The sequence below is a fragment of the Sminthopsis crassicaudata genome, chromosome 1 (assembly GCF_048593235.1).
Source record: "Sminthopsis crassicaudata isolate SCR6 chromosome 1, ASM4859323v1, whole genome shotgun sequence".
NCBI classification, from domain to species: Eukaryota; Metazoa; Chordata; class Mammalia; order Dasyuromorphia; family Dasyuridae; genus Sminthopsis; species Sminthopsis crassicaudata.
The window spans coordinates 354,264,740-354,288,657 of NC_133617.1; the positions used below are offsets into that span (position 1 = coordinate 354,264,740).

At 34.3% G+C, this 23,918-nt stretch overlaps 1 protein-coding gene across 7 annotated transcripts in view; it reads left to right on the plus strand.

The window, feature by feature from the left end:
- Positions 1 to 23,918, plus strand: part of KIAA1328 (KIAA1328 ortholog) — a 525,281-nt gene that overhangs the window by 463,375 nt on the left and 37,988 nt on the right. For all 7 annotated transcript variants that reach the window (XR_012484390.1, XR_012484391.1, XM_074279230.1 and 4 more), the window contains one exon: positions 4,654 to 4,762. Coding sequence is in view for 5 of the 7 variants with exons in the window: in XM_074279230.1 (XP_074135331.1) it covers positions 4,654 to 4,762 (109 nt within the window). In the remaining 2 variants the exon portion in view is untranslated. The remainder of the gene's footprint in view (positions 1 to 4,653; positions 4,763 to 23,918) is intronic.

The window sequence follows — 23,918 nt, forward strand, 5'->3', positions numbered from 1 at the left end:
TCTTTGTATGATTATAATACCATTTTTATCTACCTCACAAGGTTATTATAAGGCTAAAATATTATATATTAGGTACTTCTAAACTCTCAAATGCTTACAAATGTGAGTTGATGATTAAAAATGCTGATGACTAATGGTTTCATGAAGAAAATATGCAGAAGCTTGTCCTCAATAATGAAGGAAAATTATAGAATTTCTTTCTTACAGATCTTTTAGAGAGGGATAACAACAACATCTTCCATCATAATAGATTTTAATATACTATGGCACCAGGCTTATTTAGTTTCTTTATTCCCTAAAATTTTTCAAGTAGATCTTGGTAACTAAAACAAAGGCTGTCTCCTCATTGTTTTCAATCAATTCCTTCCTCATGGTTATAAAGAGAGGCAAAATTTCTTCTCCACTTAAGAAGATTCTTTGCTTTCTAACTCATAAAGTTTTCTTTAACATAATTTAATAATATTTAAAATCTCTTCTTAGTTCTCATATCACAGAGCTATCATGACACTAACAGTTATAATGTCCTTTGCCTTGTTTGGTTGAGTACTTTTCTCAGTCATATTCCTTGGTGGTAGCAGTTCCCTTTGTTCCATGTTTCCTATTTTTAGATGTAGATCTAGTTTAGGGTCAAAAGGTTGTCTGTTACTCACTCGAGATTTTTTAGGGGGTGAAAATTGCTCATATTTGGAACTTCTATACTCTTCATTCATGAACTCCCATACAGAGTCTATAAGCTCCCTCATACCCATTATTAGGTTTCTTTGCAAGCTGTTTTACCATCTCTTATCTTTTTCTTGATGCAACATTTCCCATATTTTGGGGAGATCATTAACTTCTATTGTAATGAATATTTTGTTTATATGAATCAGCTTACCAGGTTTCTGTTGTGACCAATGGGTCATAGTCTCCATCAATTAGCATCATTTCCAGTTCCTCTTGCTTACTTCCCAAGCACCATTCATAGATATGTTAATATTCCTTTTTTATTCTTAGTATTCACCTTTTGTTGCAGAACATGTCAGTCTTCTTCCTTATTATTCATATTGTAAGTATATGCCAGGTTTTGTGATAGACGGCACATTTATCCTTCCTACCCTTCATCTCCAGTATATTCAGATTGAAAACTCAAATACTGTTTATTCTTAGGAAAGTAACTGACGTCACTAGTTCAGACAGTCCAACTCTGTTGGCCTGTCGACCCATATCTATCTCTTTTTTGAAAAATTTTTCATAAATGCTGAGGGCAATAAAAAGTCTCTAGGAGACAGTAAAAGTTTAAACCATGTAGGAGACAGCAAGAAGCAGAGTGTCCATGAAAATTTTAGTCTATAATATTTTCTCTTACTTCTAATCCCAATCCCTCAGTCAGGGTAATGTACAGCTACAAATGCCTGTTTCATTTTTCTTATGTTTTTAGAACATGCCTGCCTATCATATAAACTCCATGGTAAGTTATAATCAAATAAAAGTGAAAGATTGCCTTGAATTTTATCTACTTCTTTAAATAGTATATGAAAACCCAAAACCCCAGTGTCTATCACTTTGTATTTTTTTCTTTAAGCACTGAAATATTCTTTTCTTCCAGATATTGACTTACCTACTTTCCTACAATTCAAAGAAAGTTTTTTTTTATTTTTTATTTATCAACTGCTCTAATGTGGTAATATGGGAAACTTGCAGGAAAAATAATAACTAGAAAGCATTGTAAAATCCTCAGTTTAAGTTTCACCCAATGCAAGTGATAATTCTTAACCACAGACTTTAATAACTTTTAAAATTATTTCTTTCTTTCAGTGAGGAATATTCTGCCATCTCTCCATTCCATCTCCCCCATTTAGAAAGCAAGAAAAAAAAAGACATGAATAATCAAGTAAAACATATTCGCCATATCATATGTATGTGTGTATATTTTACTTGATTTATACTTGATAATCATAAAGGTACTTTGTATTTGTAATTGTCCTTTGAAAATGCAGTTGGTGGTGCAGTAGATAGAGCCATGGACCTTGAGTCAAGAAGAATTGAGTTCAAATCTTCAGACCTTTACTAGCAAATGACCCTAAGCAAACCATATAACCACTATTTGCCTTAATTTTCTTAACTGTAAAATGGAGATAATATAGTATTTACATTATAGAGTTGCTGTCAGGGTCAAAGAAAATATTTGCAAAACTTGTTTAGTATATTGTGTGACACATAATAGATGCTAAATAAATATTTATTTCCTTCTCTTATTTAGTTCTAAGACATCTTCACAGTTATCTTTTATGATTTCTTGAAGCATGTGATATCTAGGCTCTTTTTTGTGATTACTCCTTCCCCTTATTGAATACTCATAAACTCTCCTTTTGATAATATGTTCTAAAATATTTCAAGGAATCAAAATCAAGCTCACTAATCTGCAACTGTCAACCACCACCTATTTTTGGAATTGAGGATTTTTTTTCTTGTCTAGTCCTTTAGTATCAATTCCATTTGCCACTATCTTTCAAGATTATAGTAACTCATAATCACATTTTATTGTTCTCTTATTACCTTCATACATAGTATGACTGGAATGACTTGAACTCCCTTGATTTCCATGACACCATGATACCCTGGTTCTCATTCTGCTTTCATTTATTCTATAAGCAGATAGTATAGGCCAGACATCATGCTGGGTACTTAAATGAAGCAGTTCCTGCCCTCAAGAAATTGGTATTCTAGGCAGTTTAGTGACTGCCTAGGATCACACAACTAGTGCCAAGTGTCTAAGATTGACTTTGAATTCAGATCCTCCTGACTCCAGAGCTGAGCTGGTGTTCAATCCACTGTGCCATCTAGCTGCCCCTAGAAATTTATATTCTATTGAGAGAATAGATGTACTAAATAAATATATAATATATACAAAATAAAGACATAGTAACTTTATATAGATGGAAAGGACTAACAAATTGGAGAATCAGAAAAGGCCCTATTTCTTAAAAAGACAGACAACTCTCAAGATGCTTACAAACTAAAGAAATGAGACTGAAAAACCTGGAGCATATGGGTAGGGGAAAAAGACATGTGGGTAGGGGAAAGGGACACCAGGGGATATCTTATTCCATGGAATTACAACCAGGCAGAGAAGCTTTTGCCCTCTATAATGGAAGGTACTAGGAAGAGATACTCTGCTCTTCAGCTGTCCAGTCAGATGGAGAAAGGAGATTGAGGGAGATGGTCTCAATCAAGGCAAGACATAGCAGGCTGGTGATGAGATTAAAAGTGATGAGTTTATCCGAGGAGGGAAATTTTGTTCCACAGAATGGAAACCAGACAGAGCAACAGAAGCAAAATGGAGAGTTTACCTTCCAAAACATGGAAATGGAATGTTTGTTGTGTATGTGAGAAACAGCATGTAGGCAAGTGTGGCCTAGAATTTCAATTGCATGTAGGAGTTGGCAAGGATAGAGGTGAAAGGGATGAGATGCTGGAGGCTTGGGAAGAACCGTGTACAATAAACTCACATAGGCCAGAGCCAGAATATGGAGCATTTTAAGTGACTAACTGAAGAACTTTATTTAGTAGCAAAAAAGAAACCTGATGTCAGAACCCAGAGGAAAAACTGTTGGATTTGGATTCAAGATAGGGGTTTGAATACTGAGTCAAGTATTTACTTACTCTGGGCAAGGTTTTTCATCTCTTTCAGTATCAATTTTCTTGGTACTTGGTTTCTTGGGAGGATGGACTGAGGTTGTCCAGGAAGAGGCTGAATATATCTTATTTTTTTGAAGGTGAAAGAGATGGTCTTTCTCCCTATCATGCCATTTTCCAACCCACACTATTTTACAGAGGAAAAGGAAAATAGACGCAGGCATTAATAGATTCAAAACTGTTTCTGTCAAATGGATATATTTTATTAGAGGAAAGAGCATAGGCTACAAGGACATCAAATTATATTAGTGCTTAGGGATTTGAATCCAAGAAACCATGGTCATTATCCAAGATCATAGGATTCTTGGGAACTGATTTACTGAGTTAATTCCTCCCAAGGTGAGGAATTATGCAATGTATTGTTCATATTCCTTGGACCAAGAACCTGAAAATATCTCATTCAAATGCTGGAAGAGCCAGAAATACCCAAGTATCAGAACTACTTTGGCAATACTTTTTGTTAATTTTATTTTTCTTTTACTTGGAAGAACAAAATGTTGGACTTTTGATTATTATCAACTAATTATTTTAGTGTTTTCTGGAGTGAAATAAGCATGCATTAATTAAAGGGAAAAAGAAGAATAAAAATCAAATTATACAAACTAAGTAGATTCATAGTAGACTCAAATCAGCAAAAATATGACAGGCCATCAGCTTTGGAAATATCAGTAGTAAGAGAGGAAAGGGGAAGTGAATAAGCTTTTATTAAACACCTACTCTGTACTAGGCACCGTGCTAAACACTTTGCAAGTATCAGGTGTGCTATTGTACAAACATAAGTTTCTCAAAGGCAAGATTTGACTATCTACATTGTTACCTGACTAACTGAAACAACTTGTTGAAATTCCTACTTGAAATTTTATCTGTTCCTACCTCTACTAGTCTAAGGATCTCTTCAATCACATACCATTCCACATATGCTCTCCACAGTATTCCTGTATTAAGTGCTGGAATGATTGCCTTTGTTCTTTTGTACAGGAGCAGTGTTGGGAGCTAGAAAAGATGCAACCACATCTCCTATAATGCCAGTCAACCAAAAAGAGTTTATAACCACAGCCACGTCACCATTCCAACATGACACTGCCAGGTAAGCTATTGGGGAATCCTTGGTTTAACATTCCACAGATGCACCCATTACATCTGTCCAATTTGGGGTAAACATCAGAATTTCTTTGGTGCTATACTCTAATATGAAATGGATAATATAATCTCTAAACTCCCCTATCTTTTGACATTTATAGTAAGCTTTAAATTGCTTATTAGAAAAGGAAAAGTAGAAATATGCCAAGTTAGAACATTTTATTTTTACTTAGATTTTCAAATGAATATATTTTATGCTTAAAGTCCTGCGTATTTAATAGACATGCAAATAATTGAAAGAGTTAGTGCTAACCCCTATTAGACCTCAAGTCCACTGGAAGGTTTTAATCACTTTGCATTTTTTCTAAGTTTTATCAAATGGAATTTCTCTAAAATGTATCACACAGATGTTATTTTATATTTAATGACAAGTAACAAAATCACATTAAGCAGCAGCTTTGATTATACTGTGTGCCTACTCTAGAGGCTTCCCCATAATAGAAATATCACTTTAACTCTAGTAAAGGGAAGTAGGTTTGTTTTCATTGCCATAATATTCACAATAACTTTGTCTCATTTTGGGATTATAGCTCCCAAAGCTGTGTGCATATGTATGTGTAAGTGTGTGTACATGCACCACATTTGTTAATGAAAATTTTAAATCAATAAAAACCATATCTCTTGTCTACATGATGACTTCTGGCAATAGAAGTTGAATTGGTTCTGCACCCAAAGGATGACTGGCTGAATTGCTGGAAGTGAATCAAAGGGAAAAGAGCTCTTGACAAAGCTTGAAAGTCCCTTCCTTGCCCTTCTCACTGGTACATATCATGAGCTAAGTTAACATTTAGATGGGTCTCTCTCATTCCCATAGGAGGCTGGTGCTTTTTTAAAAAATCTTATGTAGAAATGTACAGCATATCATCAGTGAGGCCATTGGTAATTAGAATGCATTTCTATATGTACCTCTATAGATGCAAAATTCATCTTTTGAAGGAGATTTTTCCTATCTAGTGCCTTGATTTTCACAATTCTTCATTGCAACAACAAAACAACATTTAAAAACCAAAAACTTCATTAAAAGAACAACATTAGTCTCATTTAAAACAGCTACATCTGCAGATACCATTGTGGAAGCTGAAATTCCTATTTTACCACTGGAGGCTCCTAAGTGGTTATTTATAAACAATGACACAAATTATATTCGAAAGGGAATCTGTAAAAATAAAAGTGATTAGCTGGCAACAGCATTTCAGAAGTTTATTCATTATGTAAGGAAAAGAAAATTCTCATATCTCATAAGGCATCTAGAAACATCTCTACCCAATGAAAGACTCTTATTGAAACACATGTGAATTTGACCAGGTTAAGTAGTCTTGGTATGCTTTTCCTTACTCATGGGCTTCTTTAATTGACAATGGTAAATGGACAAAGCTTTCTTTAGAGACCTAAAGCTGATCCTATCCTTCATCAGAAAACCTGCTTGGACAGCAGGTCCTTCCCAATTTATCATTGAATGCTTATAAGCTTAGACTGCAAGTTTAACTAACTAAATTAATCAATATTGAGAATTATAGCAGCTTTTGTACAGCAGTTAAGGGACTGTCAGCATGTTAGTGATACCAAAGACCTTTGAGGGGTTAATCACTTAATCAACCATATTTCTTGAGACAGAAACTTGTTATATAAGGTAAAATATCTCTTAAGATATCACCTTTCAGTATCTATTTAATGCTGAGATAAATATCAGCCACAAAGGGGCTTAGTTTATGTTTACTTGAGTATGTTTGTGGTTTTGAACATTTATACTCATTGCATCTCCTCAAACAAATGTGGATTATAGGCATTTTTTTTAAATTCTAAAACAAATTAAGCCAGTTATTATCTTTTAACCTTACAAAATGAGCACATACTGTTTATTGATTACAGATTTTATGATTTTTAAGAAATATTTTTAATCTATTCCATTGATTTGGGGAATTATGACATCTTAACCACCTCTAGGAAGTTGTTCCAAAGTACTTATAGGAATGTTAGACCACAGAAAGAAAGGCCCTGAAGTTCAAGCTTTCATAATTTCACATAATTATGTCACATAATTGTCACATAATTGTGTCACTGCCTATATTTTTGTAACTTATTATCATTAACAGATTCATACTCTTGACTTTATTGGTTTTGAACTAAATTCACATGTTAGTCTAAAATATTGTAGGATACATGTTTTAAAATATCCCACCTCTTAACTAACAATTTGAGTTCCAGAAAGATTCATCCCATCTCTTCTTAAGGGATTGAGCTTATTTAGAAGGGAAAAAAAATAAAAGAGAGAGAATCTGGATTTTTAGTCTTTACACCAAATTTTCTTGCTATTGCAGATGTAAATCAAACCTTTAACATTAATATGTTTTTGATGGTTACCTTTCTAACCTGAAAAAGAAGACTAAATTGTTCCTGTCATTTAAATTTTGCAGAATATACCCTATACATGCTGAATATATACCATATTAGTCCTGCAGACTTTTATAAATCTATGTTAAAACTAGTTATAAATTTGTGTTTATCATGGGCTTTAAAAAGCAGGTTTCTATATCTGTTAGTCCTTAACAGTTCATATCAAATATAAAAACACAGAATATTCTTAAGAAATGAATATCTGACTAAATAAAGTGATGTATATAGCATACCAGATTTTCTCCTTAGAAGTGCACATTGGCATGTTATGGATCCATTATACAAAATGCAGAGTTGAAAAAAGATCCAAAGCTATGAAAATCAGTTACTGAAAAGAAGCAAGTAGATGTTTTCCAGGTCTCAGTATCAGATGATTTTTAGTTATTTTCATTTCCAAGCATGGAGAATGCAAAGTACATGATTTTTATATAGAACTTTTTAGTTACTCACAAACTCTTAATGGGGGGAAGGGAAGGAAGGAGAGGCTTTTTATTTTTTATCCCAAGAAACATTTTAAGCTCCAAAGGAGAAGGAAAATATAGGCGCTTCCCCCATCCATACCTAAATTCCAAGCATTTTTAAGACTTGAAAAAAAGAGTGGGGGTAGAGAGGAAGCTGATAGGAGACAAGTTTTCCTTTTTTCCCTGAAGAGAGCTAACGGCCAGAAAAGTCCAATATAGTTCCATATGCAGGTGATAAAACCAGACGTTGGCAAATTAATCTCTCTTATTCACCGTGTAGGTTGTTAATTGTTCTCTCTGCTGGCTGTCGATATAATGTGAAATTTTCATTCCCCATTCAAGATGGAAAAAGTTGTGGCTGAAAATGTTAACATTTGCATTTTTATTTGTTGATTTATTTAAAGGACAGCCTCTCTTACAGCAATCCATCACTCGGTGACACCCCAAATATGAATAATGTATTGTAGACTTGCGGTTACAATGTGTAATAAGTGCCAGAGACAGTAGAGGAATGTTAACTATGTTGCAAATGTAATATTTATCGACTCATAAAGTTTATTGCTTTCGAGGTTCAATAATACTGACCATAGGACATTAATATCACTTATCGTGATTTTAGTTGGGCACCTTTGTATGTAGAAATATCCTATCTATCTCCTGCTTACAAAATAAATGTGAAATTTACAGCACCAGTAAGGAGGGTATTATGGTGTTCATGGATGAGAGCTGCAGTACTCCATTCCCACCATTTCACTTCTTGGCCTCTGGCATTGATTAGATACCTCTGAGTTTTCCCAGACAGTAAGCACAGTGGTCATCTCTGCACAGAAGGGTGGAAGAGCTGAACTGTGCGAAGACATTTATTTCCACTTCGCTGGGACAGGCAACATTCCATTTCAGCTGGAGAAAGGACTGGTGGGAGAGGTTTTTTTTCTCTCTGTCAATCTGAGTACCAGGTGGGTGGTTGAGATTAGAGCCCTGAGATTTGGCTCTTGATAGAAAGTTGAAGAAATCAGTTTTTTTATATGTTGTCCATCCTATGAGGTAGAGTCAAAGTTCATTCATTCTTGGGTGATCAGATTCCATTTAATCTTGTAGTCTCTGTACCACAGAGCATCACAGGGCACTTGAGACTACAGTTCTAACCCAAAACTATAAAAGATAGAGCTGGAACAGGAACTTTGGCTTGCTTCAGAGGTCGGGAGAAAGGTCTGATCCAGCACACAAGCTATTGTTAACCCTTTCGTGCCTACCAGAGTTAATATGTTCATTAAATACAATGAAGATCACACTGGGAATATCTGACTCTTACCAAAAAAAAAAAAAAAAAAGAAGAAGAAGTAATGTTAATTAGCAACTGTCAGCTGTAATTGTCATCCTCATTAAGATGCAGAATTATGTATTTCTTAGTTATAAATAACCTTTCTAATTGTACTTGATGTATGCCAGTTTAATCAAAAAGTACACTTGCAAACAGGCAGATATTTGCATTAATCTAGCATTGGATCTTCAAGGATTTTTGATAGTCTTTTATTTCAGATTTGATTCAGAGAAAAAAAGATCTACTACAGTTACATATTCTTTATGTAATAGTGACTTTTTCTGTGCAGCTATGTAGAACTGACAGGATTTTATATTAAAATTAGGTTAAATATCTTCTGAGATTGTTCAGTGTAATAGAAATCTTGTCAATTTTTGAAGCAATTGGTAGGTTACCATCACTCAATCTTTTGATAAGAAGTTGATTATTGTTCCAAATTGATAAAGTTGAACATCAGGTCTATAGTCATTAGACTCAAATGACTAAATCTTTAGAGCGAAACTTCTCTCTTTCCTGAACTCCATATCTAACTTTTCTTCTTGTCCTTTTTCTGGGAAGTCGATTGTTCTCTTTTGTGAGGAGTAAGGGAAGAATGTTAGTATTCTTACTAAACTATTCTTGTAACTATATATTGGTGAATTTCTGCTTGTGAAATTTTGCCAGCATAGGGGATTTCTTCCTGAGAAGTACTGTCAACTTTTCTACCTATTGCTTTTTGCAGGAATGTGAATTCTTCATGACATCCTTTGAGGTTATGGTTTATTGTTTTGTTTTTGCTATGCTTTAAAGGAATTTATTAGTTCATAGGGATTTTTTTCCCTTAGAGTTGGAAAGAAACACAAAACAAAATATCCCCAAAGCTGTTTGGATCTTTTGGGGGGCATTCAAACTATGTTCACTGTAAGCTGAAATGGGTTTTGAAAAATTGCTTTTTTGTTGCTTAAATATATCCCTTGCTAAGTTTTATATGCTACAGTCACACACATACAAACATGTAACGTGCTCTCCTGGAAGTTACAATTACTAGTCTGTCCTAGACCCACCAGAGTACCTTTGACCACTGTCCTTTGCAGTGTGAACTCTACCCGGCTCGCCTCCTCTGAGGCCTTCTAAGGTCTCTGGCCACAATCTCTTGAATCTATAGCTTAATAACCAGTAGCGCACTCAAGAACAACCACGTGTAATCTTAAAAGCCTTTAATTATATCTACTCACATAGTGCCCTAACTGATGCCCTGACTTGTTGGTTCCCGAGTGAACACCTGGTCAGAAGACCCATGTGTTCACTACCAAAACCCTTACCTCTTTTGGCTATCCATCTTGGCTTGGCCACCCAGGCTAGGGAGCCAGGGTGAAGAACGCCAGATTAAAGAGGACCGCCTGCTGCCTGCAGTGGGCTTACATAGGGCCTGTGAGGTCACACACACAGCCAATCAGCGAGAGTCACCCATTACGAAGCTATCTCAATATGGCCAGGATCCCGCCCAAGGGCAGTCCTAATATCTACAGAAATTACTTCCGGGCCTCAATCTCCCGATGCACTGTGTCCACCCATTTAAAGGGCCCTTACACAAACACACACGCATGCAAACAAAAATGGGGACTGAATATATTAATAATTAGTTTCTTGAAAGTGGATTATCAGATCCTTCATAACTTGAATTTAGGATACCAGGAGTTGTAAAATGAGTAATAGGAAGTTTCATAGGGCATAAAATGTGTAACTATTCCTGACCATTGCCAAGTACAGGATTCTTCCTACACCTAAATTGCTATTGTTTTAAGATGTTTGACTTGACTTTTATTTTAATGAATTTGATACAAAAATTCAGTATGCCTCCAACACAAATTGTGATGGCATAATCTTAAAAGTGCTAGACACATGACTACGTGAGTGTTTTTGCATCAGTTTCTGTTAATACTCTGTTAGAGTGCAAACCAAGGCTGGAATGTATATGTACTCTGGGCAATGTCTGGTTTCTCACATAGATATATTTCTGACAATTTGGAAAGTAGACAGGGGTGGGAAATCATGCTAATTTGCTATCCTAAAAATAACACAAATACATAATATCTGAGCCAAAAATATTCTATTTGAGAAGTTCTGCTATCCAAACAGCCTGAAGTTTTTTTTGAATATTCATTAAGAATTCAGAAATCAAGTAGAAAACTTGCAGATAATAATAATAATAGTTTAAATAATAATCATAGATATCATGGTCAATAATTAGTATTGTTTATGATAATTATGATCATATAATTTATATAGTATTTTATAGTTTTTCAAGCATTTCAGATGCCATGCAACAAATCTATCATGAAGTAAACAGAATCAATGTGTATCAATTATTTTTCTTATGAAGAGCTCAGAGAAATTAATTTACCTACTTTTAACTCAGCTAGTAAGTTACAGTTAGGATTCAAGCTCAAGTTTTCTGATTCCAAGGGAAATTCTTTCTGATATTCTATGCTGATAGGCTGAGTATTTACCTGAGCAAGGTATTTGGGATCTTGGATAGAAACTTTCCAGACTCCTGAATTTTGTTTTTCACTTATATTAGATTCAATATACAAGCTTAAAAGCAGGTCTCCTCAGATTGGCTGGAGAAAATAGAAAAGGAATAAAAAAATAAAATAAAATAAATAAAATAAAATCACAATTAAAATTAAGCTCTTTGAGGCCAAAGACTCTTTTGTTGTAGTTTCTAATCCTAACATGTAGCATTATATTTACTAAATGCTAATAATGCATGGTACTTAATAAATGTTTATTTAATTGAATTGTATTGAAATTTCTAGTCTTACCCTTATGTTTTTTGGTTACTTTTATTTTAGACTTTTTGATAGTTTTAAAAATTAGAATATAACTTGTTTCTTAAAAGAGAATGTATAGTTAATGGCCCCAATCAATTACAGTCAGTATTATAAAGTCTCTTTATTTGAAAAAAAAATCTGTTGGTGTTTGCTTCTAAGCTTTGAAGTAAAAATTCTGTTTTTCAAGATAGCTTCCTAGAATCTTGCCTATTGGAAAATGAGCCACCATTTTCATCTGCCTCCAAAATGATTCTTTACTTATTTCTTACCAGGAGAATAGGGCATAGCAAAATTTTTCTTTTTGAATCAAAACCTAATTGCAGGAATTAGGTAAAGATTAAAGGAATGTATAAGAACTTCAGAAAATGTGTTATTGAAAGTAAAGTAAAAATACTATACTTTTTTCTTTAGTCACAAATAAAGCTGAAAAAGACCTTTGAAATTATCTAGTCCAACTCTTATTTTATAGATGAGGAAAATGAAGTACAAAGTAATACAGTAGAATATAGACCCAGATTCTCCAGTGCTCTTTCACTTCCTCATGCTGCCAACCAATGGTATAAAAACCCTGATTCTACAAACCTATCTTAGAGCACCCTCCTTTGGAGAGCTCAAAGCACATTTAAATAGTTTTTATCACTTATTTTATAGAGATCAGTATGTAAATCATTCTTTTCAAATAACTTTTAAAAGTAATTAAGGCTATTAAAGTTTAAGTACAAATAATCTACATAATTGTTTTTCTTTAATGCTATTATCATATTTCCAAATATTTAATATGCTGTTCTAATACCGTCATTATTGTATTGTATTATATCAACATTGTATCAATAGTACCTCTTTCTAATTTTTGAATATTTTTCAGTATTTATAGCTTCCATTATGACTCCCTATTTTATTATTATTTTATGAGTCCCTATTGTTTATTTTGTTTTGAAGGAGAGAAATGTTAAGCCTGGAAGAAATAAGACTCATACTTTCCCCCACAAAGTGTTTCTAAACGCAAATAGTTTTTCTGACAAACAACAGACAGAGAAACAGAGGACAAAGTAGAGAAATACTTATTTCAGTGATTTTCCTACTAATCCACTTCTTTTTATTAGTCATGGCACCTAATGTATTTCCTTTAGACTTGATGCCTGATTTTGGTTAGATCCTGAATACAGAAGCCGATGCATATTTTAATAATCAAAACAAATACTCATAATTTTATTCTCTCAGGAAATGGTCAATCTGAATTAGGGAGATATATGACTTTTCATCTTAAAAAATACATGTAACAAATCCATCAAACCTTTACCGAATGTCATGGTGTAAGAAGATTAGCCTTTGTAAGAATAAAGGCACCTCTTCATATGAGACAAGGTGAAAAATTTAGTTGGGGAAGGCAGGTGAATGCTGTGAAATAAGGAGGAGGGGAGGAGAGGGAGCTCTTAGAGAATGCCCTCAATTTTTCCAGTGAAATATGAAGCAAAATTCTCAGCTGAGAGAAATAGAGAGAGGAGGAGCAATGGGAAGGAAGGATGAAAAAGGACTAAATGACTCAGAAAAGGTACTCATTTCATTGAGAATGAAATGATTAGGGAATATAAAAGGACTACCATGCTACAATGAAGGCCCAGATATAATCATGTATTATAAATTTTTAGTGTATCCAATTAGCATACTTTCTTGAATTTCTCCAGTTTTGTTCAGCCACACATAAACAGAAGTGAAGGCAGTGGATAGTGGAAATGATACAAGGCTAGGTTTGAAAGAACAAAATCAGCAAGAAGATAAAGAGGAAACAAGAGGTTAATGTAGAATATGTTAGAATGCATCATCTTTGAAAGTCAAGACTATTTTTGCCTTTCCTTTATAGCACCGACATTTAGCACAGAGCCTGGTATTTAATAAATATTTAATAAATATTAAGAATTATTATAGCATCTCACCTGGTCCGTGGTATATGATATGCCTAATAAATGCTTATTAATTGGTTGAATCGTATGAACATATTCAAAGGAATATTGTAATAATAGGATCAGATACTTTTCAAAATCTTGTAAATTGTAATAGTAGTATTCCCTTAATCTATAAATTTAGTAACCTTCTCAAAAAAAAAAAAAGAAATAAGAAAATTCTGTTATGATCTGTTCTCGAGTAAGTTGTGTTGGCTTTTTGTAATTCTTGCTTCCTTTTCTAGTAGTTCATCAACTATCCCTTTAACATGAACCTTAAAAGGTAGTCATCAAATTTGTACATGATTCAGTGTCTGAGCAATGCCATAGAGAAGTTCTGTCATTACAGGAAAGGGAACCTGACAATGTCCTGAGAAAACTTCATGGAAGAGTGAGTCTTGAGAGAGGAGCATTATTCTAACATGTCAAGAGGGAGGAAAAAGGCATTTGAGGTTAAGTATATGCTGGTGTAAATGGGCAAAGTTTATTTGAAAGACAGTGATTAGATTACTCATGGTAGAGAAATTTCTTTACATTCAGTTATAATGAGAAATAATGTTGAAGAGGAGGGTTGAGGCCAAAACGTAGAGTAATGCTTAAAGAATTAGAATTTTGTTCTATAGAAAGATACTGTTGAATGTTTCTGAATACTATAGTGACAGACTTTTATGATATTTGGGGGCAGTTAGGCTGTAGTATATAGGAAAAAAAATTTGAGACTTGGAGTCAAAAATTCTGGGTTCAGTTTCTAACCCTAAGTAAGTTACAGAGATCAATATCCTGTCAAAATGATGATTAAGTATATATTACCAGCAGAGAGGCTTTGCACCAAGAGCAGTTGTCTGAATATAATTTCTGTATGTAATGAAAAGATCTTGCTTTTACTTAAGCTCTGATGTTAGGCCAATATTTTAATTCCTACTGTTAGGAACCATTAATATATTTATCTATTTCTTTTGTGCACATGAGTTGGTAGGATATAGGTGAATAAGTAAAGAAAATAGAAATAAATAAGAAAATAAACAATGAGAATATAACATGAGCTCTAGTAACTGGTGCAGATCAGTTCCCTTCCCTTTTTAGGAGACTCTGAAGAGTTAGTCTCATCACAGAAGCAATGCACCTCTGAACTCTCCCAAGATATTTTAGGGTTTATTGACCATACCTTAAACCAAAACCAATCTGATTCTCATTGGTCACCAATACATCTTAGACCAATTCCCATTTAGTCATTGTTTGGGTCCTTATTGACTCAAATTGAATATAATAATTTCTGCCTTGGTCAGAAACCCTGAGGGTCTTCCCCTCTCAGATTCTTTTATTTATATTTTAGATTTTAGTGGGGGGGGGACTAGGTGAAAGAGGAGATTCCCCCCCCCCCAACTGCTATCTAGTCTTAATCATTGAATGGGTACTGCCTCAGTCAAACTAAGACCTCTTGAAGACTTTAGCTTGAAAAGTCCAAAGTCCCAGGGCCATCTCAATATATCAGACCACTGGACCCATATGGCTCTTAAGGGCAAAGTAAAGCAAGTGACCTTGCATAGCCCTCCATCACTTAAATCTAATTTACTTGCCTGTCATATCATCATCTCCCTAATGTGATAGTGTTCTTCAAGAATGAAGGACAAATAATAACGTGTAAAAATATGCTTAAGAAAATGCACACTCTAAAAATGTTTGTAGCAGACCTTTTTTATAGTGGCAAAGAAGTAGAAACTGATTTGGTGCCCATCAGTTAGAGAATGGCTGAATAAATTATGGTATATGAATGTTAAAGAATATTATTGTTAGCAGGATGATTTCAGAGAGGCCTGGAGAGACTTGCATGAACTGATGCTGAGTGAAGTGAATAGAACCAAGAGAACATTGTACATGGCAACAAGATTATGTGATGATCCACTGTGATTCTTTCAATAATGAGGTGATGCAGGCCAATTCTAATAGACTTGTGATTGAGAGAGTCATCTGCATCCAGAGAGAGGACTATGGGGACTGCATGTGAAGTATAAAACATAATATTTTCACCTTTGTTGTTGTTGTTTGCTTGCTTAATTTTTTCTTTCTCATTTTTCCTCCTTTTGATCTGATTTTTCTTGTACAGCATGATAAATGTGGAAATGTTTAAAAGAATTGTACATGTTTAACCTATTTTGGATTACTTGCTGTTTTGGAGGTAGGGAAGGGAGGGAGAAAAAATTGGAACACAAGGTTTTACAAGAATGAATGTTGAAAACTATCTTTGCATGTTTTAATTTTTTGATTTATTTTTCATACACATTGCTTTATGAATTATGTTGGGAAAGAAAAAGCAAACAGAAAAAATCATGGGAGAGATTTAAAAAAACAGGAAAAAGAAGTGAATGTAGCATGTGTTGATTTACATTCAGTCTTAGTTTTTTCTCTGGTTATAGATGGCATTTTCTGTCTAAAATCTGTTAGGACTTCTTTGGATTGATGAACTACTGAGAACAACCAAGCCTTTCATAGTTGATCATTGCATATTCTTGCTGTTATTGTTGATGAGGTATTCCTGGTTGTGCTTGTTTCACTCATTATCATTCATGTAAATCTTTCCAGGTCTTTCTATAATCAGCTTGTTCATAATTTTTTACAAAACAATAATATTCCATTATCTTCATGTACCACAACTTGTTCAGCCATTCCTTCTTCCAATTCTTCTCTGCATGTATTTTTTTAAATGAAAAGGTATTTTTTAAATGAAAAGCAAAAAAAAAAAAAGAAAAGAAAATATTCTTATATTTTTGTGAATCGATGTCCAAACCAAAACTTAAAAAAAAAAAAAGAAAATGCACATTCTTTGCAACCCCTTGCAGCTTCATTCCTTTATTTCTTAAAAATCCTTTCAAAGAACTCGTTAGTAGAAAATGAAAATTTTTTGTGTTTTATTTGTTTCAATAATTAACTTTAGGTTTTTGTTATACACCACATTGACTTGAATATCTTATTTCCTTGAAATACTGAATTAAATGAGTATTGTGTCTTCCATTTGTATTTTCTCTATGGGTTTGACCTCTTTGATTGTTGTTGTTCAGTCATGTGCTATTCTTCATGATCCCGTGGTCCCTTCTGTCTCCCATTATTTCTCAATGTCTGTCCATATCCATGTTCACTGCTTCCATGACACTATCTAGCCACCCATATTCTACAAGACCCTTTATCTTTCTGTCTTCAATCTTTCCCAACATCAAGGTCTTTTCTGGTGAGTCCTGTCTTCTCATTGTGTGGACAAAGTATTTAAGCTTCAGCTTCAATTTTTTTTTATTTTTACAGAGAATAACCTGAATTAATTTCAGAAGCATCAGTTTAGAGGCTCCCTGTTGCTTTGGTCACTGGATTTCAAACTTATCAGATCCTTAGAATAAAATTATTTCATTGCAAAAGATCTTGCCAATAATGTTACACAAGTTAACATTATTGCATTTCTTTATCCCTAGGGTAGTTTAAATGTTGCATGTCTTTGACAAAACAGTTTCAGAATATCATAGGTTTTAGATCTTTTAGAAAATAGTTTCAAGATCACTTAGGCCAGCCTCATCATTTTATAGCTGAAAAGACCAAGTTTCAGAATGGTGAAGTGACTTGGCCATAATTACATAAAAATAGAAGTAAATGGCAGAGCTGTAGTTCAAAAACCAACATTCTACAAACAGTATTGATGTTAATTCTTCAGCATTTGAAGGTTGTTGTCTCCATTTTTCCTAAATATAGAAAGATTGAGCCTATAACCATCTGCTGGATAATAAAGTTTATCTTGGGATTTAACATGCTCTTCAGACATCTGTTTTCTCAGGTGAATAAACACTGCACCTGCACATTTAAGTTGATGTTAGATTTCTTCCTCATTGTCAACCTTTTGTGAAAATAACAGAAAAGATTCCAATTTTTTAGACTGGTGTGACCCTTTCCTTTCTCTACAAGGGCACCTGGTACATCTGGAAACTTCATGAGTAAGCGTCAGCTTTTTTTGACTCTCCTCTCATTTTACCTTCTTGTGGTACACTACAGCATTCCAAGAAATTTGGAATGGCAAAATTTAGGAAATTATACTCTAGATTTTCACCATCGTTCTGAATTTTTGAAACTGATGACTGATCACTGTAAATTTGCTGATCATGCCTTCTAAATAGTGGAAAACCTACATTCACCAGCATTCCAAAAAGAACTAAAAAGAACTTTTGGCAGGAAAAAGGAAATGGTTCACAATGATTTGTAGAGAGATCTTTCCTACAACAATGGATGACAAGGCAAGACTATTATAATTTTTTCAGTTGGATATGTTTCCTTTATTTAAAAATGTAACATTAACAGCATATCCCTGAAAACATTTGTTATTTCTTTGGCATTTTAAGTCTCTGTAATAAGAACATTAAGCCATGACTTGAATTGCCCTATACCATATATATTTCAGTAATATTTTCATTAATTCTTGATGCCTCCTGTTTTTATCTGCTTGAAAATTTGTCTCATACTGCCAAAATTTCAGAGTATTTCAGGGAATCACTGCTTTCTAGAGAGAATTGGTAATAGTAGATCTCAGTTCATGAAGCATCTTCAAAATTTTCATTCTGGTATATTTTGATGGCTTCTCATTCAGCAATCAACATCTTAAGACAATTTGTCCTGAGTGCTTGAACAGGTTGTGAATATTATTTGAAGTCAGATCTCTTTCACCTACTATTCAGACCATCTTTTCTTCATAAGTCATAAATCATCCTGTGATCCTGTTCCTTGGGCTTATAGTTGCTTCATGTGGTATTTCATCTAAAATTACTATAATTTTGCAAAGTGCTTTAAATCTTATGATTGTTGTCAGACAACTAAATCCAAAACCTTTGACTCTAAATCCTTCTCTTTTTAAAGCTATATGCTGTAAACTAATGTTCCCAAATTATTCTAAAAATCTGTCACTCTTCTGCTTAACAAAGCAGTCATAATGTATCTTAGTAGAGTGTAATGTTCTATTCTCTAAATTGTAATTGTTCTCTTGGAGCAAGTTTCTTGGGGAGCTTCTAGAAGCAACTGTAGTTTCAATTCAGTTTCAATAAACCCAAATGCAGTCAGGAGTTAAAGTCCAAATCCTTTATTTTCTCTTTCCAAGTCTTGTCTCCTTCCTTGGGCCCAGTTAGCTTTAATAGAGGCCTATCTCTCTCCTTGGTTCTGAGAGCTTTTGTCCGAATGTCTCCATCCAGCACAAAGGTGGAAGTTGGAATGAATCAGACACTGCCTCTGAGAATGGGATTGTAGGTTTCTGTGGGTTTGTGGATCTCCCGGAAGTCAATCCTAGTTGTGAATCTCCTGGAAGTCCATGAGTGGGCTTGTCCTTTTATATGCTCTTTTAAAGGTGTGAACTCTTAAAGGTGTGAAAGGTGTAAACTTTGTACTAAAGAACTGTTAAGTACCATGCTAAATTAGACATCGTCTTAGCACCTTGTAAGAATCCTAACAGTAGAGAATATGAGTGATTCTTTATAGATACTAAACAGAGTAGACTTGATGGCACCTTGAGCGATGCTAGAATTTGTACACTGTAGCTAATTCAAATTTACCACTTTTTAAATGTATACAGTTTGAGTATTAGTATTTTTTAGAATTGAGGCTTTCATTGATTAGATTGTTAAATCTTTCAGTGAGATTGTTCTGTAAACTTAATTTTACTGAATTTAAAAGTTGATTTTATGGACATGGACCAAATTAATTTGTGAACAATCTAAGGTGATTAATGTTTTAAATAAATACATTAGACTGTACGTTTAGCCCTAGTGGAGATTTAATTCTTGACTTATTTACTTTGTTGGCCTATTGTTTTGTTGCAGACACAGAAGTGGATAAAAACTATATCTTTTGTGTGGGTAAAGATATGAGTATAGGAAAGTTAAGAAGGAAGAGGTAGAGAAAACTCTGAAGAAAAAGTAAGGAAGACAGAAGCAAGTTCTCACTCTCTCTCCCATAGTGATATATATCTTCCTGCAAGCAAAATGCATGCATGCATGAATGAATGAACAAATATCTATCAATAGATGGCAAGCATTGTGCTAAACTATGGAGGAGAGAACCCATATAAGAGAGTTCAGCTACAGGGCCAAATGGAAAGGCCCAGAGAACCATTGCCCTTAAGACAATGCAGCAACAGGACACAAGTTCTGATGTTCCTCTATCTCACTGGAGCCCTAGAGTTGATACTCATTTTTTGTTCTTCATGGCCCCATTTAAGGTTTTCTTGGCAAAGGTCCAAAAGTGGTTTGTTATTTTCTTCTCTGGCTCATATTACAGATGAGGAAACTGAAGCAAACAGGCTTAAGTGACATGCTTGGGGTCACACAACTAGTGTCTTTGGCCAGATTTGAACTCATAAATCTGAGTCTTTCTGACTCCAGGCCCAGCACCTAAAGCACTATGTCACCTAGCTGCCTGTGAGTTGCTAACTTCCAATTTATCTAAGTAGTTTTTGCATTCTTCTAGCCCAGCCACCTCATGGGGTCTGGGCAACCTGAGGATGAGGGGAAGAAAAGAGAGAAGTAAAGGGAAGGGAGGGCACCTTCCCTTATGAGGCTTTCAATCATCCCTACTTTCATTAGATCTGGGTTATATGGGAGGAGAGGTAGGGGTCAAGGTAAAACAAGGAGAAAGATATCCTCACTTGAAACATCATAAGATGTTTCATAAAACAGAATACCATAGAAAGCAGTTTAGAAATACCCGAGAAGGTTTTTCATTTATTTATTTGTTTGTTTGTTCTGTTTCTTAGAACATATGAAGAATATATCCTTCCTAAATTCTGACAGCTTAAAAACTTTCTGGGTTTTGTATTCATTTTGAATTATTTACAGGAAATAAAAGACATTCTCAAGCAATGGGATTGCTTTTTGTTTTGAATGTGTGCATTGAATAAATAAAATGATGCTGGAGAGTATACTTTGTGGTTTTTCCTTCTTTTCAAGACTCAGAATATGCCATTCTAGGATATCAAGAAGAGCCAGGAACACCATGTACACTAAACCTTTAGCAGGGCAGGGATATGTGAGTACAAGCTTTTAACCCTTCTGCCAAGACTGCTTCTGCCTTTCTCCCAACATTTTGACAGTGTGCCCCAGGCAAATCTCTGCCCACTAGAATTAACTTTATCCTTTGGCAATAAAGGAACTGATTCAAAATCCTAATCTATTGACTACATAAAACATTTTGATTGATAAGAAAGGGCTTTTTAAATTTTGAAATATATAATATGACTTGTAATTGTTAACAATAGTAAAATTTAAAAGAATCCCAAGATCTCATTTTTTTACTAGTAGAAATCCCCATCCATTTGTGTTTTCATCTTTTGCCTTTCTTGTTGATATCTTTTTTATAAATCCTCCATTGAAAGACTGCCTAAGTGTTACTATTGGGCTTATATCACAAAGAGATATTAAAGAAGGGATCCAGGTGTGCAAGAATGTTTGTGGCAACCCTTTTCATCAATCTGGAAACTGAATGGATGCCCATCAATTGGAGATTGGCTGAGAAAATTATGGTATATGAATGTAATGGAATATTATTGTTCTGTAAGAAATGATCAGCAGGATGATTTCAGAGAGGCCTGAAGAGACTTACATGAACTGATGCTGAGTGAAATGAGCAGAACCAGGAGATCATTATACATCTAAACAACAATACTATATAAGGATCAACTCTAATGGAAGTGGCTACCTTTGGCAATGAGAGGATCCAATTTAGTTCCAATTGATCAGTGATGAACAGAACTAGCTACACCCAGCGAAAGAACACTGGGAAACGAGTGTGGACTGCTTGTATTTTTGTTATTTTTACCTTTATAAATCTGATCTTTCTTGTGCAATAAGAGAACTATGTAAATATATACACACATATTGTATTTAAGATAGACTTTAACATGTTTAACATGTATGAAACTGCCTGTCGCCTAGGAGAGAGGAAGTGGAGGGAAGGAAAGGAAAAGTTGGAACAGAAGTGTTTGTAAGGGTCAGTGTTGAAAAATGACCCATGCATGTGTTCTACCAATAACAATCTATAATTTAAAAAAAGCTTTAATAAAAAAAAGAAAGAGCAAAAGAGATAATGTTGACAAAGTAATATATAAATATTTATGGAGAAAAAAAAGAAAGACTGCCTAAATCTTCAGCAAGCATCTGCTTAAGGACCACTTTATTCCAGACACTCCAGCATTCAAGCTTGCTATCTTTTCTCCCTCACTCACCTCCATGTGACCATCTCTCTTTTCTAGTATGTCTTGTTATATCATTTTAAAGTCCTTCACCATGAGTTCCCATTGTCTCCTTTCTCTTCATCTCAAGATCTTTTGGCCTATTCTTAACTCTCTTTTCCTAGTCTTTGATAATGAGTCGGCCCTTCTCTTTACCAAAACCAAGCCCCTCTGTTATATAACATTCTTAATCTCATTCCATCTCTTCCTGTTCAGAAGATTGCATACTCAGTCATCCCAAATGAATTCTCTTGAATCATCTCCCTAAAAACTAACTGGTTCCTTTCTTACTGCCCTCAAAACATGCCCAAAGTATCTCTCATTCTTAAAAAACCTTTACTAGACTCTACTATCTTCTCAAGCTATCAGCCTACATCCCTTCTTCTTTTCCCAGCCAAACTTCTTTTTTCCTGAGTAATTGAATCATTTTGTTAAGAAGGTCAACATATTATTAACTTCATTCATAAAAGAGGGATCTTTCCTCCTCACCACCATTTTTATTTTAGATCATTATATTGCTGAGAAGAGTTAATTCTATCAAAGATGATTACTGCAAATATTGTTAATTTGTACAGTGTTCTGGTTCTGCTCACTTCACTCAGCTTCAGTTCATGTAAGTCTTTCCAAGTTTTTCTGAAGTCTACCTGTTCATCATTTCTTACAGTACAATGGTACTCCATTATAATTCTATACTACAGCTTGTTCAGTTATTCCTATTCCTTCTTTGATGACATCCCTCAATTTTCAGTTCTTTCCAGCCAAATTCTCATAAAAACTCTACACTGGCTATCCCCACTTTTTTTCTTCTCAAAGCAACAAAAAGAGTGAAAATGTTGTGTTGTGATCCACACTCAGTTCCCACAGTCCTCTCTCTGGATGTGGAGGGCTCTCTTTGTCACAAAATCATTGAAACTGGTTTGAATCACCTCACTGCTGAAAAGAGCTACATCCATCAGAATTGATCATCACATAATCTTCTTGTTGCCGTGTACAATGATCTGGTTCTACTCATTCACCTTATTTCTTATAGAACAATAATATTCCATAGCATTCATATACCATAATTTTATTCAGCCATTTTCCAGCTGATGGGCATCTATTCAGTTTCCAGTTTCTTGCCACTACAAAAAAAGGCTTCCATAAACATTTTTGCACAGGTGGGTCTCTTTTCCTCTTTAATGTATACTGGGATATAAGCCAAGCAGAAACACTGCTGGGTCAAAGGGAATGCACAGTTTGATAACTTTGGGCATAGTTCCAAATTGCTCTCCAGATTGGTTGAATCTGTTCACAATTCCACCAACAATGTATTAGTATCTCAGTTTTCCCACATCCCCTCCAACATTCATCATTATCTTTTCCTGTCATCTTAGCCAATCTGAGAGTTGTGTAGTGGTACCTCAGAGTTGTTTTAATTTGTATTTCTCTGATCAATAATGATTTAGGGTATTTTTTCATATGATTAAAAATGTTTTAATTTCTTCATCTGAGAATTGTCTGTTGATATCCTTTGACCACTTATGAATTAGAGAATGGCTTAAATTCTTATAAATTTGAGTCAGTTCTCTTTTAGAAATGAGGCATTTATCAGAACCCTTGGATGTAATTTTTCCCATTTATTGCTTTCTTTCTAATCTTGTCTGCATTAATTTTATTTGTATAAAAACTTTTAAACTTAATGTAATCAAAATTATCCATATTGCATTCTATAATATACTTTAGTGCTTCTTTGGCCACAAATTAATTCCTTTTCCACAGATTTGAGAGGTATGCTGTCCTCTGTGCTTTTAATTTGCTTATTGTATTACTCTTTATGTCTAAATCATGAACCCATTTTGACCTTATCTTGATAAAGGGTGCTAAGTGTGAGTCAATGCCTTATTTCTGCCATACTAATTTCCAATTTTCCCAGCAATTTTTGTCAAATGATGA